General features: G+C 34.7%; 1 protein-coding gene across 1 annotated transcript; it reads right to left on the bottom strand.

Moving 5' to 3' along the window:
- Window positions 1-2,519: 2,519 nt before the first annotated feature.
- LOC25499505 (ubiquitin carboxyl-terminal hydrolase 8) lies at window positions 2,520-10,505 on the bottom strand. The gene is made up of 13 exons (XM_013594782.3): window positions 10,179-10,505; window positions 9,740-9,943; window positions 7,827-7,968; window positions 7,612-7,671; window positions 7,434-7,529; window positions 6,827-7,174; window positions 6,573-6,713; window positions 6,282-6,452; window positions 5,801-6,058; window positions 5,487-5,638; window positions 3,997-4,563; window positions 3,480-3,753; window positions 2,520-2,989 (listed from the first exon to the last, which is right to left on the bottom strand). Exons 1-13 carry the CDS (start codon window positions 10,469-10,471, stop codon window positions 2,849-2,851), a joined length of 2,847 nt encoding a protein of 948 aa, XP_013450236.2. The 5' UTR covers window positions 10,472-10,505; the 3' UTR covers window positions 2,520-2,848.
- Window positions 10,506-15,606: the final 5,101 nt, after the last annotated feature.

Here is a 15,606-nt window from a genome sequence, read left to right as displayed (position 1 = left end):
AAAACTAGCATTCAAATCATTATATCAAACATAATTTATTTTTATTTTGATATTTGATATAGTGGCCAACACATACTCTAATAAACACACACGAGAGAAAAAATGTGGTGACCCAAAATCGAACAAGAGATTCCACATAAAATATCCGCACATACAAACCACTATAGGTTATAACAACTAGGGCATATATCAAACATATTTGGAAGACATTAAAACCTTGCAATAGTAAAATATGAAAGTTCTAGTCTTTCAAATCGCTTATGCGCCTCATTTCAACGCCTAAGTAATCAACTTAACTTATTTAATTAGTATTAGTTTGGTCCCTTAACTTATTTAATTAGTATTAGTTTGTTCCGTAAACTTAACATTTTTTTGAATTAAATTAACAAAAGGGACCAAACCGATATTTTAAATAAAGTTAAGGGACCTAAACGGACCTTTTAATATTTATGGGACCAAACCAATACTTGAAATCAAGTTAAGGGACCAATTGAGCATTTAAGCCAATAAATAAAAGAGTCTTTTTTGAGATTTTGTAAAAGAGAGTGTGTTATGATATTTTTTTCAATTATTTCTTAAAATTCATAAAATCTATTGAAATCTCTTGAAATCCATAAAATCATTTCAAATCCTTTAAAATCTTATGAATTAAATCCATTGAAATCCTTAATAGTCTTTTAAAATCATCAAAGTCATCAAAATTCTGCAAAGTCTTTTAAAATCCTCAATACTTTTTTAAACAAAAATTATCCTTTAAAATCCTAATCCAATACACCCTCACGTTTACAACTCCTTTACTTTTTATTTTTTATTTTTCTTTATCTTTCTATTACATCAACAAATATCTCATCTATCACGTGACTTTATCCATCTCTCTCAAGCTGTAGATAGATTATGTGTCACGGACTTAGGTCCCGTTTGAATTGAGTTTATGAAAAATAGTTTACGTAAATAAATAAGTTTTTATATTTATTTATAAGTTTTCACAAACAAAAATTATATCTTCATAAATTATTTTTTCATAAACTACCTTAACAAACTTATGAATAATAAACATAAGTTTATTTATTTACATAAGTTGTTTTGTATAGACTCAATTCAAATCAACCCTGAAATCATAAATCTTGTAGGAATAAAAAAATATTTAACTCTAAACTCAATAAGTACAATAAATTTTACTAATGTAAAATATTAATTAAAGAAGCAACAAAGAAAACAAAATTAGTCAATATTAGTTTTTTTTTTTTTTTTTGAAGGATTAGTCGATATTAGTTATTTGGTAAAGTTGAGATAGACAATACTTCATAGAGTCAAATATATTCATAATATATTTTGTACTAAATCAATCTGTGCTAAAGGGAACTTCAAACCTAAGGACAATTAACTACTCTTTTGCTTGACAAATTTACCTTTTTTTTTTGTCTGAAGGAAGACAAATTTACCATTAAAAACTTCATTATTTTTCAAATTTAAATCTACATTCTGATGATAGGAAACGCATAAACTAACTACCAATTTAAATAGGACGTTTTTCTATTATTAATTTGTTGTTATCACATCAGTTCTTTTTCAAATTCAACCATCTTTTTTTAAGGCATCTTATTAAATTCAACTATTTTTCAACTAAATTCAACCGTCTAAATTCAACTATATTTATGTAATATAGATATTATCAAATTGAAACACTCAATATTTTTTTTTAGTGTAATACATGTGGGTCATGTCATTGAGTTAGATCAACAAAAGTTGATTATTTGGTTCAAATTAGACTAAATACATATATTTTATTGATCTAATTATTTCTTATAGGCTAATTCTATGATATACAAGTGAAAAAAAAATGTTTTATGGCACGACAACTTTTTTCGCACCATTTGCACGATTCATGAATTTTTTAAACTTGAGGAAGAAAAATCACAATTATGAAACTTGAGGGGCAAAAAATGTAATTAAGCATTTTTCATTTTCTAAAATTCTCTATTGATAAAATTATGTAGACTCATAAATATCACAAAAACAAACTACAGGACAGTGCAGTTTTCTGATTCCAAAATAAATCAATATGCATTGAACCATATATTTCTAGTAAAAGGATATCTACAGTTTAATGAACAGCACAGAATCATGATCCCAGTCAACTAGCCTTGGTGAAAAGATGTTTCTTACTTGGCTTAGGCTTTGATGATTACTTCTACTTCTAGTTTCACAACATATATCTATTCTCAGCCATTATAAAACCCTCAATGAAAAATAGTATATTTGCTTGCTCGATAAACCCATTGAGTGCCACAATTATCAATTGCTTTGCAATCTTAAGATCTGATGTAACAATTGGAGTTGATGCAAACAAGTACACATTCTGGTACAAATATGAAACTTAAAAGGTTTACACGTTCCTAACTGACAATTGGAAAAAATGCATAGAATGAATATGAAAGAGTCAGATACGAGGACAGCTTAAAGCACTTGAAAAAATTGGCTTCACAGAAGATCACCAGAGAAAGATGAGAAAAAACGAGAAAATAAATGTGCAATTTTCCATATATAACCATAGCTTGAAAAAAAAAAACCAATCCATATCCGATCCAAAAATTTGGTTAATTTTAGGTTGTATATATACGAGTTGCCCAACAGGTGTATACATGTCCTCCGACTTCAAAAAATGTAAGATCTACCCTCTTACCCTTAGCTTCTAAAAGCTGTACAATATTAAATCCTTCTATTTTCTCTTCGCTAATCCTGATAAAAATCAAACTGGATGCGCTTAAACAACTATTTGAGGAAGTCAGGCGCAACTGTATCGGCAAACTGTCTAAAAACCTCAAGCTTTACATGTTGGTATGACTAATTACACAGCTGAACCTAAGGTTTTCGTCTTCATCTGAACTTTCTTGTAGAAAAGAACATAAGCAGCAGGAGTCTTTATTGTCTCCTCATCAGCAGGGGCAACCCTGCTATCATCAAACTCATACCATTTATCATGGCCATACTGCAAGGAAATAAATACAGTTGGATAAGCATAACTAGAGTGAAATTATGCATAGAATAATTAATCACCTAAACATAATAGTGAACCACTCAAGTAGAACAAAAGACGTTTTTCAGATTTTCTTTACAAAATACATTTGGATCATCAAGGAAGCCAAACAAAAGCTTTGTACTATCGTGAGTAACTAACAATCATCAATATATTATAATAAGAACTAAATTGTAATTATAAAATTATATGGAAATCCATTGTGTACTAAGTCAATCTCTAACGTCCACTGAAACAAACTTCTAAAGAAAAATAGGAAGACACGTCTCTGTATCTCAGGTGGTCAGTTTGCCTAAACTCTTGCTTCCTCCAAAGAAATTAATATCTAAATATATAAAATAAGATAATGAAATACTTTTTAGGTACACAATAAAGTGCCTAAGCAAAAAATGAAGACATAAAAATTATTTCTATTTGTATAATTAAGTTGCGAGTTACTTACACGGACAAACGCTGTATAGTGACCTCCTCCTAACCCGCCATAGTGACAAATAATTGCATATAACATATAACAGTTTGGAGATGGACAAGTCTGGTGAGCGACAAAGGTTGACAAATCCAGATCATTAGTTGGAAAGTCAACGAAAGTTTCCAGCTTATTCTTGAAAAATCGGTTGTATGAGAACCTCTTCAAATGAACAACAAGAATTTCAGGCAATCTCCAAAGGTCCAACTTTTTAGTTGCTTGCTGATGTTCTTTGCAGGTAGGACAGTACCTTATGAACATCAAATTGCAATATCAAATATCAGAAAGACTAATATATGTCCGACTTTTTAGACCATAAGAGACAGTACTCTTAATTAACATATAAAGCAACAACAATCAGTGCCTTTTCCACTAGGATGTTCACGAAATATAAAACATGATGAAAAATTATATATTAAGATACAATATTCTCAGAACATGAAAACATTCATAGATAAAAAAAAAGACTTGATATCATTATATATCTACTAACCACATGTCTTCTGGCCCAAGAGGTTCCTCTCTCAAGAAGGCTTCAAGGCACTTGTAAATAGATATTGATTCTTGTGTTCTCTTGGTGATTAATTGGGGCCTGAAAACCTGAGGCAATGGATCAAGCAGGCTCATGTCATACTTTTTAAGCATCTTATCTGACCATACGACAGCTACCTCCAGATTTCCGGACAACATTGCGGCAGGTAATGGTTCTTTCGATGTTATCTTATAAGTCCCACCTCTCCCAGGAAGTAATAAATAGAATTCGAAGTCGGTCCACAAATGTATGTCATCCTCTGCACCGCTATTCGACACTGCATCACTTTCTATTGCTTCAGAGTTATCAGTTTCGCCTAATTCATCAACTTCATTTAGTTTTTTAGTATCATCACCATCAACATCCTCATCCTTGTCATACTCGTCTTTTGTTTCTTCAGAGTTTTGCATCAGAAATGGATTCATTAAATTTAGAAACTCCCTACGAAGATCATCTCCGCAAGAAATACCGGACACCCTTGCTACAAGTGGAGAACCAAAGATTTTACTATCAAACCTCCCCTTGTAACTGTAATACATGACACAATAAATTTAGTGCACCAACAAAGAACATAAAGATCAGCAAATAAAGAAACAACCAAACAACAGATGAACTCCAAAAATAGGCTCATTTACCAAATATTAATCTTAATCTTATCTTAATCTTAATAATATACAAGCTTTCCCCCATTTTTGAACCACTAATCCTATGTGTCAATCAAGCACATCACTATGGCCACATCACATTAAAATACTATTTTTATTTTTACCATTTTAAGCATTCAATCAATCACAAACATTATAATATCATTTCCTCTCATTTTCCCTCTTACACTGCAATAAAGATTAATAGCAAAATTTTGTGAAATTCCACATGAATAAGTAGAATCTAACGTTTCTTTAGGCTTTGTTTGGAAGTTAGAATGGGAAGGGAGGACTTTGGGGGTAGGGGAAAGGAGAAGAATCTCTTACCTTGTTCGGGAGAGTGTTTTTGGAGGGGATAGGAGAAGGATTATGACTAATACTTTCTTTGTTTCAAGTATTATTAAAAAGAATATTTTAAAGTCCTCCCCCAATTCTTTTTTTAGTTCCCCCAAATAAACCCCATGCAAGGTAGGTGCTATCCTCTCTTCTTCGACCCTTTCCTCTACTCTTTCCCCTCGGACCATCCCTTTCCCCTCCCAACAACCAAACAAGCACTTCGGTTTAGATGTTGAGGTAGTGAAAAATGTAATATCACTAGATACTCTAGGAGTATGTGCTCCCAACAATAGAGGTCTACCATGTGGCAAAAAAAATGTTATCACAACATAATTTCTGCAGTGAGAGTGTGTACTTCAGGTCAAGGGGTATAAAATAATTATGAGTGACAAACATATTGAGAAAGGTATTGTGGGAACAAACTGAATTTACTCGGTCGTTAGAAGTATAATTAAGGCAGAAAAACCTTACATTTCCACCACAAGTTCATGCCTGAAAACAACCACAGGGCTATCTTCAGTATACTTCTGCACTCGGTAAGCGACAAGTTTGTCTAGATCTCTGATATCAGCTAATGAGTCAGATTTGTCCTCCAATACCCGAAAAATCTTATTCGTGTAAATCTGTATATAACTCCGTAAAATCAGACTTAAAATTAAGACAAGCACATGAAAAGTGTTTGCATTAGCCTAATGAATTGATGTTATCAGATTTCACATAATGATTCACTTAATAACGATAACTTGCAATATGATCCTACAAAAAGCATAACTGCTGCAAAATACCTCAGCCACCAAGAGGGTTTCATCATCTCTCAGAGAACAAGAAGCAGCTAAGGCCCCAATTAGATCCTTAAGTGTTCCACTTTCCGGCACTGTTACGGTAATTGCAGAAGGCAATGTGACCCCATCAGTGCTGATGACAGTTACAGTCATTGTTCGTGTCGTTGTAGAAGGCAATGGCAGAGACAGGTACATAAAAGGGTCAAAGGTGATAGAAACCTTCTTGCAAAAAGGGCAAATCAATGTTGACCGGAACTGACCCTACACAACGGAATGAAAAAAAAAATTACTTTCTTTAATTGTATCTAGCATAACAGAAAGAAGAAGAAAAATCTCTTTTCAGGATGTCTATTTGATTATTTCCATCACTATATTATGTGCATCACTGATACAGAAAATTTAGGGAGCACAGAACCCTAAATGATATGTTAAAAACTCAGTACGGAATTATTATACAATAAGAAAAAGGCCGTGTATGCCTTACTTGGAACGAATCAACTACTATTGAGTCATTGCGAGCAAGGTGATTTCGCCAATACTCTTCTGCCACTTCTCCATCTGGACGACCATCTGCATCCTTAACTTCATGATATGGCTTGCGTTTTACACGATTAAGGTCTTCATGTAGTCCATCCAACAAAAAAGCAAGCAGTTCCTGCAAGAGATGAAAAAGGAAATAGCGGAAAATTGATCAATGAAAAGAGATGGAAAAGGAAATAGCAATTGTTATATGTTTCGAAAAATAAAAAGAAGCGGGCAAGTTGAAGGTATTTACTTGAGAATCGTGTTGCATATAACCACTGAACTGAGGAGCAAAGTTAGCCAGTTTCATCTTGAACATTTTTGGTGCCAAAGGTGATGCTCCAGGAACCCACAGCTGTCTAAGTAAATCTCCAAAAGATAAAGCAAGTTCTCCCTGAAAAAATAAATTTGAGTGAGAGAAGAAATTAATTATATAAAAAAAAAAAAAAAAAAACTTCGAAATGACAACCTAACATGAAAAGAAAAGAAAAGAAAAAGTTCACATACATTCATTCCCAAGGGATTTTCATAATTTATCTCTCTACGATAATCTCCAAGGAAAAAATCAACAAGTTTTGGGGTGTGAGCCAAACACTGAATGGCACTATTCATAAAACAGGTATTTCCAAGATTATGTAATCCTGTCAAGCCTAAAGATCGAACTGCTCTATAGCTACTGCCTTGAAAATAGTTGTTTGCTGTTACATAGGGGATAACAGCGCCGGTGCTTCCGTTCATCGTAACAGGGTCTCCGTTAGAAGTACATTCCATCTGAGACCTATCTGTAACCATCCCATTGCTCTGACTACCCTTCATTGAATCTGCAAGTCCATGAACTTGTAACTCCAAAAGAACCTGCATAGATGTGGAGATGGAGCACCCAAAAAGTTATTAAAAGATCAAACCACTGATTTCAAGCATTCAATTCAGAACTAAGAATAGATCTTAAAAGTGTATTTCTAAAATTTTAAATTATAAGGTTTATGGATTAATTTCAATATTCCACTGTCACTTGTCAAGCATCTAGTTCCATATGGAGCGCACCATAAACTTGAAACATCTTTAACAAAGTTATATTAAAAGAAAACAAAGAGAAAGTTGAAGCGGAAACTACCTCTTTTCCAGGTTGACCGGAAGAATCGTTTGGCACCCTAGGTTTGTCATTTAGTAAAAGCTGGGTAGTCTGCCCAGAGAAGTCCCAAATATACAACTGCAATCATCCATAACATAGAATCATACATAACCAACGGAACATGGACAATATATGATCATTTGATAGTTAGTCAACTCACTGAGTCATATGCAGAATTGAAAATGTCACAAGCTTTCTTGTAGAATTCAGGCACATTTTCCTGTAATCATGCCATTTAGTATTGATAACCATAAGATAAAGCTGCTTTAATATTTTAAATAAAACAGAAAGTAGGGTACTAGCATTTTTCAAGAAAAATTATTACCCTAGCCAAACACTATCCGGAAAAGAAAACAAATAAATCACTAAATGGACCTTTTCGCTTATCTTTGCTACCAGTGAACTGGTTTCCCATGAAACAAATATCCTAAGTTGCAAAGGGAACAAATCTGGTAAACAATCCTCTGCATAGAAGAGTCTCACAAAATCTTTCGCTGCATTATTAAAATCATTATACCTACAAGAAAAGTAAGATGAATCACTTTTTCACTCCTATGAATTATACGGGCTTGTAAAACCGTCATGTATTTTCTAACATCAAATTAAACAGAATCCTGCATAAGATCTGTGTAATTTATGCGTGCTAAAATTATTTATACTAGTATAACAGGGTATAACAAATCAATGCTAAATTTCTATAAGGTGACAACGCCAGCACCCTTTAAATCTGTTGGGTTTTGGTACTCAAATGTTCTGGATTCGAATCAATAAAAAATATGCACATGTATTCAACTTATCACATCTTTAATATTATTCTTATATCCAAATATAATCAGAATAAAATTTGCTTTTACATAATAATTCATACGATAAAATTTTGAAGACTTAAACTACTTTCACCGATTAACCCGTAGTCAATAAAAAACCTAAATTAACCATGATGATTTTGTTAGCAGCCAACACTCAACGGATTTAGTCCCACATCGGATAGATAGGATTCTTGAGAAGAGTTTATAAAGAGGAGGCACTCCTCACCTTACAAGCCGGTTTTGTAAGGATGAGTTAGGCCCCATAATTTGTGACACGGTATCAGAGCCTAGCGAGATCTATCGTTGGCTTCCTGCATCCTCTACGCTTCAGGCCCATTGGGACGGGCTGAAGCGTGGGGCGGTGTGTTAATAGCCAACACTCGGTGGATTTAGTCCCACATCAGACAGATAGGATTCTAGAGGTTGGCTTCCTGCATCGTCCACACTTCAGGCAATGGCTGAAGCGTGAGGGGGGGTGTTAACAGCCAACACTCGTTTTAGTCCCACATCGGATAGATAGGAGTCTTGCAAAGAGTTTATAAAGAGGAGGCACTACTCCCCTTACAAACCGGTTTTGTAAGGATGAGTAAGGCCGCATAATTTGTGACAGATTTGAGATTTGAACGTGAAGATTTCTGTTTTTACATAATAATTCATACGATAAAACTCAGAAGAAGAGGAATTGACCTTGTTTTTTCTTCAATCACCTAAACTTATTTTCAAGCTCATTAAATATCAGCAATGGTCTAAAACTATAAAAAAATCAAAATGAAAAAATTAATAAACAAACATAATGTACGGATCTGATATCAAATATTAGAAATAGCTATGATCATTTCAGTTTCGAAATAAAAACATAAATCTTATTAGTAACAAAAATGCGGTAAACTGAATCAAAACAGTAACCACTGAAATAATGTGAAAGAGGAAAAGCAATAGGTAGCAAATTTGTAAAAAAATCTGTCTCAAGTCTATAAATAAATAAATAAAAAATATATAAATAAATAAAAAGTGCCACAATTGCAATAGGATTACACCATTCGTTGACAATACAATGGTTGAAAGACAAACTGGTACAATTCAACCAGACAAGGTCAATGCTATAATCTAGCGAGGGCAGGTCGACATTTAGGCCCGGGGCAGATGTTCTGGTGCACGGTGAAGGAAACATGCATACGTCGACTTGACTGGGGTTTCCCCACTTGTGGGATTGAGAATCGGGGCTTTAACTATGGGACAGGCAGCCCACAAAGCCACTTCAAATAAAGTGGCCAACCATGAGAAAGCATGTTCCAGCAATCAACATGCTTTTATGCCATTTATGTTTGACATGTTTCACTTCCAGTCAGCAAAGGTTGTGGATCTTCTACAGAGTTCAAAGGGTCATACATAGTAAATGTTGTGGCTCCTAGGTCTCTGAATATGGTTTTTAATATGTTCCATTTCAATACAACAGTACAAAAACAAATCGTCACTAACCGTTTGAGAGCACGCAACCAAACACCTTCAGGAACCAAAGCATAATGCCGCCCCAAAAACCCTGCCTCCAAACTCTTAATCTTCTCAGAATCCTCTTCCTTCTTCAGATGAAGCAAAATCTCAGACTCGGAATCGTCATTCGAACAAACTGTATACAAAACACCTTCCACACGATCACCTTCACCTTCTGCATCAATCCACCACCTTCACAAACCAAACAAACAAAAAATTCATTCAATTCAATTGAATAAAACCTAATTACGCCACGTTCTTTTTTTTCAATTACTTGATACACACAACAAAAATTGAATAAAACATAATCACGCCACGTTTTTTCGAAGAAAACCACACACGAAAAAAAAAAAAAAAAAAAAAAACCTAAAAAATCGTTAAAATAAAAAACAAAACCTAGAATCGGAGAATGAGGATTGAAAGGTACCTGTAGGGGAGAAGGTAAACCCTATCAAGTGCGAAATCCAGGTGATCGGAGTCGGGTAAGCGACGGTTAAGACGGAGGGAGTAAGAGGATGAATCTAAGTCATCGGAGAAGTCATCAACGTTATCGGAGAAGAGATTATTGTCCATGGAGAAGAAGAAAGGTAGTAGGGTTTGGGAGTGTAGAAAACGAGCAATGGAGTTGCAGAGATGGAGAGTAGAGGAGAGAGAAAGAAGAGAGAGAAAACGGGTCGGTATGTAGAACGACAAACGGAGCTTCTCCGTCAATCGGGTCATAACGATTCCATTTGGGTAAAAAATACACTACTTTTTAAAACGCTTCACTCGACTTTTTTTTTGTCATTCATTAACTGAGTTAGTTGTGTTTTTTTAGGGAAGTTTGTTATGGATTAAAAAAATGATTTTGATATTAATGATTTAAAGATTATTTTTTAAAAATTTTATAAAAATCACAATCGATTGTGTGTTTATTTATCACAGTGAAAATCTTTTTTTTTTTTTTGTTAAAGTTATTATATAAAAGAGATTTTTTGTTATAAATTTAGTTCAACTTTTTAATGTTTATTTTCTCTCTTTCCTTAAAAAAAATCTATTTTTTAAAAACCTATTCTCAACAGCTTCCTTCTCATTCCAACTTGTTTTTAATTTTTTTTTTAGATTTTGATTTTTTAAAAAGTTGTAACAAACGCATGCAATACTGTTAAAAGTGATTACTTTTTAAAAAAATAATGTCTTTTTTAAAAAAGCTATAACAAACGGTTAGTTGGTATCATGTGAGTTGTATCTATAGGAAAATACAATGGACTGAAAGTACGGGTAGAACATGTTCAACTGTGTTGATTGACGGATGATGATATTCAACACTGCCATCTTTTTCATGTCTTGCGAAGACCATTTGGTTGGTCTAATTGGCCTTTTAAATCATACGGTGTAACATCGTCATTGATCTTAAACATTTTGGATATTCCCTTGTTGTATTAAACTTCAACCAATTCGAATTCATTTCGACTGAGTAAGGTAATGTGTTTTGCAAAAGTTGTGATTTTAACCTCCCAACAAAAAAATATCAATTTTAGCCCTTTAAGTTTATAAAATGTTGCAAACTTGTCGAGAAAATCTCACATGTCTAAAAATAGGGAGGGGAGATTGCTATGTTATTCCCATTGTAAAAAAAAAAACCACATTATAATATTGTGCGTCTGAAGATAACAATTTTGAGATAAACCCAAAATTTTTGTCTTTATATAAGAACATCAATTTTCCATTGAATTTTTGTCTTTATATAAGAACATCAATTTTCTGGTTTGCCAATGGATGATATGTACCACCATCTATATGATTTTCTTAATGATTGTGACCTTTTTAAAATAAAAGGAGTTTCAAATGATGCCATAAGTCTTAGGCTCATCCATTTCTCGCAAAGTGTTAGGATTAGAGATTGGCTACATTTTATGTGTGCATGATCGATAAAGACTTGGTAGGAATTGATACAAGCCTTCCTCGGAAAGTATTTCCCCATGTCTAAATTTATTTATTTGAACGAGTAATAATTAGTTTTTCACAAAAAAAGGGTAAGTCGTTATATGATACTTGTAATTGTTTCGAAGACATGTCTAGGTTATGCCTACCATATGGATTTAAAAATAGTTTATTATTGAAACTTTCAATGTTGGACTTCTTTACAAAACTAAAGTGATGGTAGACTCAGCTGTTGGAGGTGCCTTAATGAATAAAAGCGTAGAAGATATCTTCTTCCTTCTAGATGATATGGCGAAAAATAAATACCAATGGTCGCATGGGTGGATCTACATCATGTCCATGGGTCGCTATAGCGACACATGAATTTTTGTTAAAGAAATAAAAAATAAAATTAGCGACCTAATTTTCAGTCGCTAAGGAATGAAAATCGGTCGCTAATAACTTTAGCGACAAGAATAGTGACTAAAAATTCAGTCGCTAAGGTAAAAATGGGTCTATAATTCTTTTAGCGATAAAAATAGTGACCGAAAATTTAGTCGCTAAAGTATAAAATATTAAAGATCGATCATTATTTCAGTTGCTACTTATTTAGTCATACTTGAAATGTATTCCTAGATCCATCCCTGAATGGTCGGATGAAGGGTCTCTTCCGCGAATTGGGAATGAGAGAGATCTTATTCACAATGCTTGCCGTTACATTTTCTTTCCGACAATTGGCACATGATTTAAACTTTTTCTCACTTTTCTTGATTTCGTTAAAAACCTCACAAAAAATGTTTGAAAAGGTAACGACACTTAAAAATTTAGAATTGACATAACCATAGTTTTAAAACTGGACCGGACCGGTTGGACCATGAACCGGTGGTGTGTCCGGTCCGACCAACCTATTGGATCAGTTACGTAATTGGACTGGTGAAAATTGGAACGGCTCGGTTAAAACCGGTTACTCGGTTGGTTTACAAAACCAGTGGTACCGCACATGTAGGTAGTTAACTACCGCTGCATTCTTTCCCCCCAAAACCAGAAAACCTCTACCTCCTATTCACTCATCACCTTACATCACCATACCACTCCTAAAAAAAAAATCCGCATTTCAAAAATCCTTTGTCAAAATCTTGGTTCCAAATCATTGATGATCGATTGTTAGGACGTTTGTACACACAATATGCATCAAAGAACATGTATTACAACGTTAAAATCCATTACAAATTTTTACAAAACTTCATTTGGCAGTGCTACTGTCAAAAAAAAAAAATTCACAATTATTTTTTTCTTTTGTTTTTTTGGTTTGTTTATGTTATTATATGATATTAGATACATGTTTATTAATTGTATGTTGTTTATTTATAGATAAGGTTGAGAATGTGGATGATCGAAAACCTAGAGTTTTCGATTCCATTAAGGTTGAAGCTCCCGCTAAGGTTGAAGCTTTCGTTAAAGTTGAGGCTTCAAGTGTCAATTCCGATGTGTGGAAACTCGTGACAACGAAGTGGACACGACTCATTTATTTTCGACCCAAGACACATGGAAAGATAAAGACGAATTGCTCGGTTGGGTCCGCCGACAAGCAAATAGGGCTGGATTTACGGTTATCATTAGAAGATCTTGTGAAGGTAGAAATGTTATGTTGGAGTTGGTTTGTGAACGGAGCGGCGAGCACAAAGTACCGAAGACAAAAGTGAAGCATGAAGCAACGAGATCAAGAAAATGTGGGTGTTTGTTCAAGGTGCGTGGATATGTCGTTAGGGAAGACAATGCTTGCAAATTGGCTATTCTTAATGGCGTTCACAATCATAAGATGGTGCCGTATGTAGCATGGCACCTTCTTGCCGGAAGATTAACAGAGTACGACAAGAAGATTGTACATGACTTGACCGATTCTTCGGTGAAACCAAAAAATATTTTGACAAATTTGAAGAAGAAAAGGAAAGAGTCCATGATAAATATCAAGCAAGTCTACAATGAACGTCATAAATTCAAAAGGGAAAAAAGGGGTGACTTGACGGAGATGCAATATCTAATCTCAAAGTTGGATGAGAATGGATAAGTTTATTACGTAAGAGAAAAAAAGGAAAGTCAAACCGTTCCAGACATATTTTGGACTCATCCAACATCGGTAAAGTTGTTTAACAATTTTCCGACTGTTTTGATAATGGATTCCACATACAAAACCAACTTGTATAGGATTCTATTGTTTGAAATAGTTGGAGTCACCTCGACCTATTTGACATATTCGGTTGATTTTGCATTTATGACGTCTGAGAAGGAGGATAACTTTACTTGGGCTTTGTAAATGTTGCTTAAACTTCTTGGACCAAATAGTGATATGCCTAAGGTGGTAGTGACTGACAAGGACAAGAGTATTATGAATGCCGCAACAAATGTTTTTCCCGGTAGTAGTGCAATACTTTGTTATTTCCATGTTGGCAAAAATATTAGATCAAGAATCATCTTCGATTGCAAAGTTCAACAAAATGTTGTTGTGGTGGATGGGCAAAAGAAGATTGTCGATGAGGAGAAACATCGTAAGTTAGTTGATATCATATTTAATGCATGGGAAAAATTGGTTGAATCTCCTACTCAAGAGTTATATGCGGATAATCTAATGGAATTCCAAGATGCTTGTAAGGATCATCCAAAGTTTCTTCACTATGTTGAACCTACCATTTTGAAGCCTTTCAAGGACAAACTAGTGAGAGCATGGACGGACCTTGTGTTACATATTGGGTGTCGGACCACGAATAGAGTTGAAGGAGCTCATGATGTGGTGAAGGAATATTTGTCCACCTCCAAGGGTGATTTGGGTACTTGTTGGGAAAAAATAGATGAGATGTTGGCAAACCAATTTGGGGAGATACAATCATCGTTTGGTAGGAGCGTCGCAGTATTGGAAAATCGATACAAAGATGTCACTTTGTACTCCGGGTTGGGGGGTCACGTGTCTAGACAAGCCATGAACTTTATTTTTGTGGACGAAGAGCGTGCTAGGAAAACCTTGTGTATCGAGCAGAAAACTTGCAGTTGTGTTCAAAGGATGTCGTATGCCCTACCTTTACATGCTTCATTGCTATGAAAATCCGTCACAACAAGCCCATTCGATTGGATGAGATACACCCGCATTGGCATAAGTTGTATATGGGTGAAGAAGAAAGTAATGAAGATTTGTTTTCGCTCGTGGAGGAGTGGCGTGGTATTCAATAACGTCTCGAAAGAGTTCCGTTCCAAATGAAACTAGAAATCAAAGAGGGTTTGCGGTTGTTAGCGTTTCCGAAGACCACATTGTTGTCACCACCTCCAAGAAAGGTGCCAACCAAAGGAGCTCCCAAAAAAATCAAAACGACACGTAGGATCCCATCTTCGTGGGAGACTATTGATTCTCAACATCCGGAAAGTCAATCTTCACCACGAAAATTCACAACCTAAAAGAAAAGGTGCTCACATTGGCATTTCTCCGGTTCTGGTTCATACGCCTATCTCGGTTTCAAGAAATTATGATCCGCCGAGTCCTATGTATTACATGCCAAAATTCATGAGACTATACATTGAGAGAATTGTGGATGTTATTGGTGATGGATATTGTGGGTTTAGGGCTATAGCCGAATCCGTGGGTTTGACGGAAGAAAGTCATGTTATGGTGCGGAGAACACTTATTAAAGAGTTGAAAGAGCATAAGAGCAAATACATCGAGATATATGCGAGCGAGCGCCGTTACAACCACATCTTGGATGGATTGTATCCTCCCAAAAATGCTAGTAGTTTTGCACCTCCCGACAAATGGTTGACATTGCCGGATATGGGACACATCGTTGCATCATGTTACAATAGGCCGGTGTTAGAGATGACTACCCAATTAGACTACATCTCCGAGACTTTTTTCCCACTTAGAGGTCGGCCTCCGGTTAACCCAAAAAGCAACATGATTTGCCTTGGTT

Source organism: Medicago truncatula, chromosome 7 (assembly GCF_003473485.1).
Source record: "Medicago truncatula cultivar Jemalong A17 chromosome 7, MtrunA17r5.0-ANR, whole genome shotgun sequence".
NCBI classification, from domain to species: Eukaryota; Viridiplantae; Streptophyta; class Magnoliopsida; order Fabales; family Fabaceae; genus Medicago; species Medicago truncatula.
This window is presented reverse-complemented; position numbering and strand designations above follow the sequence as displayed.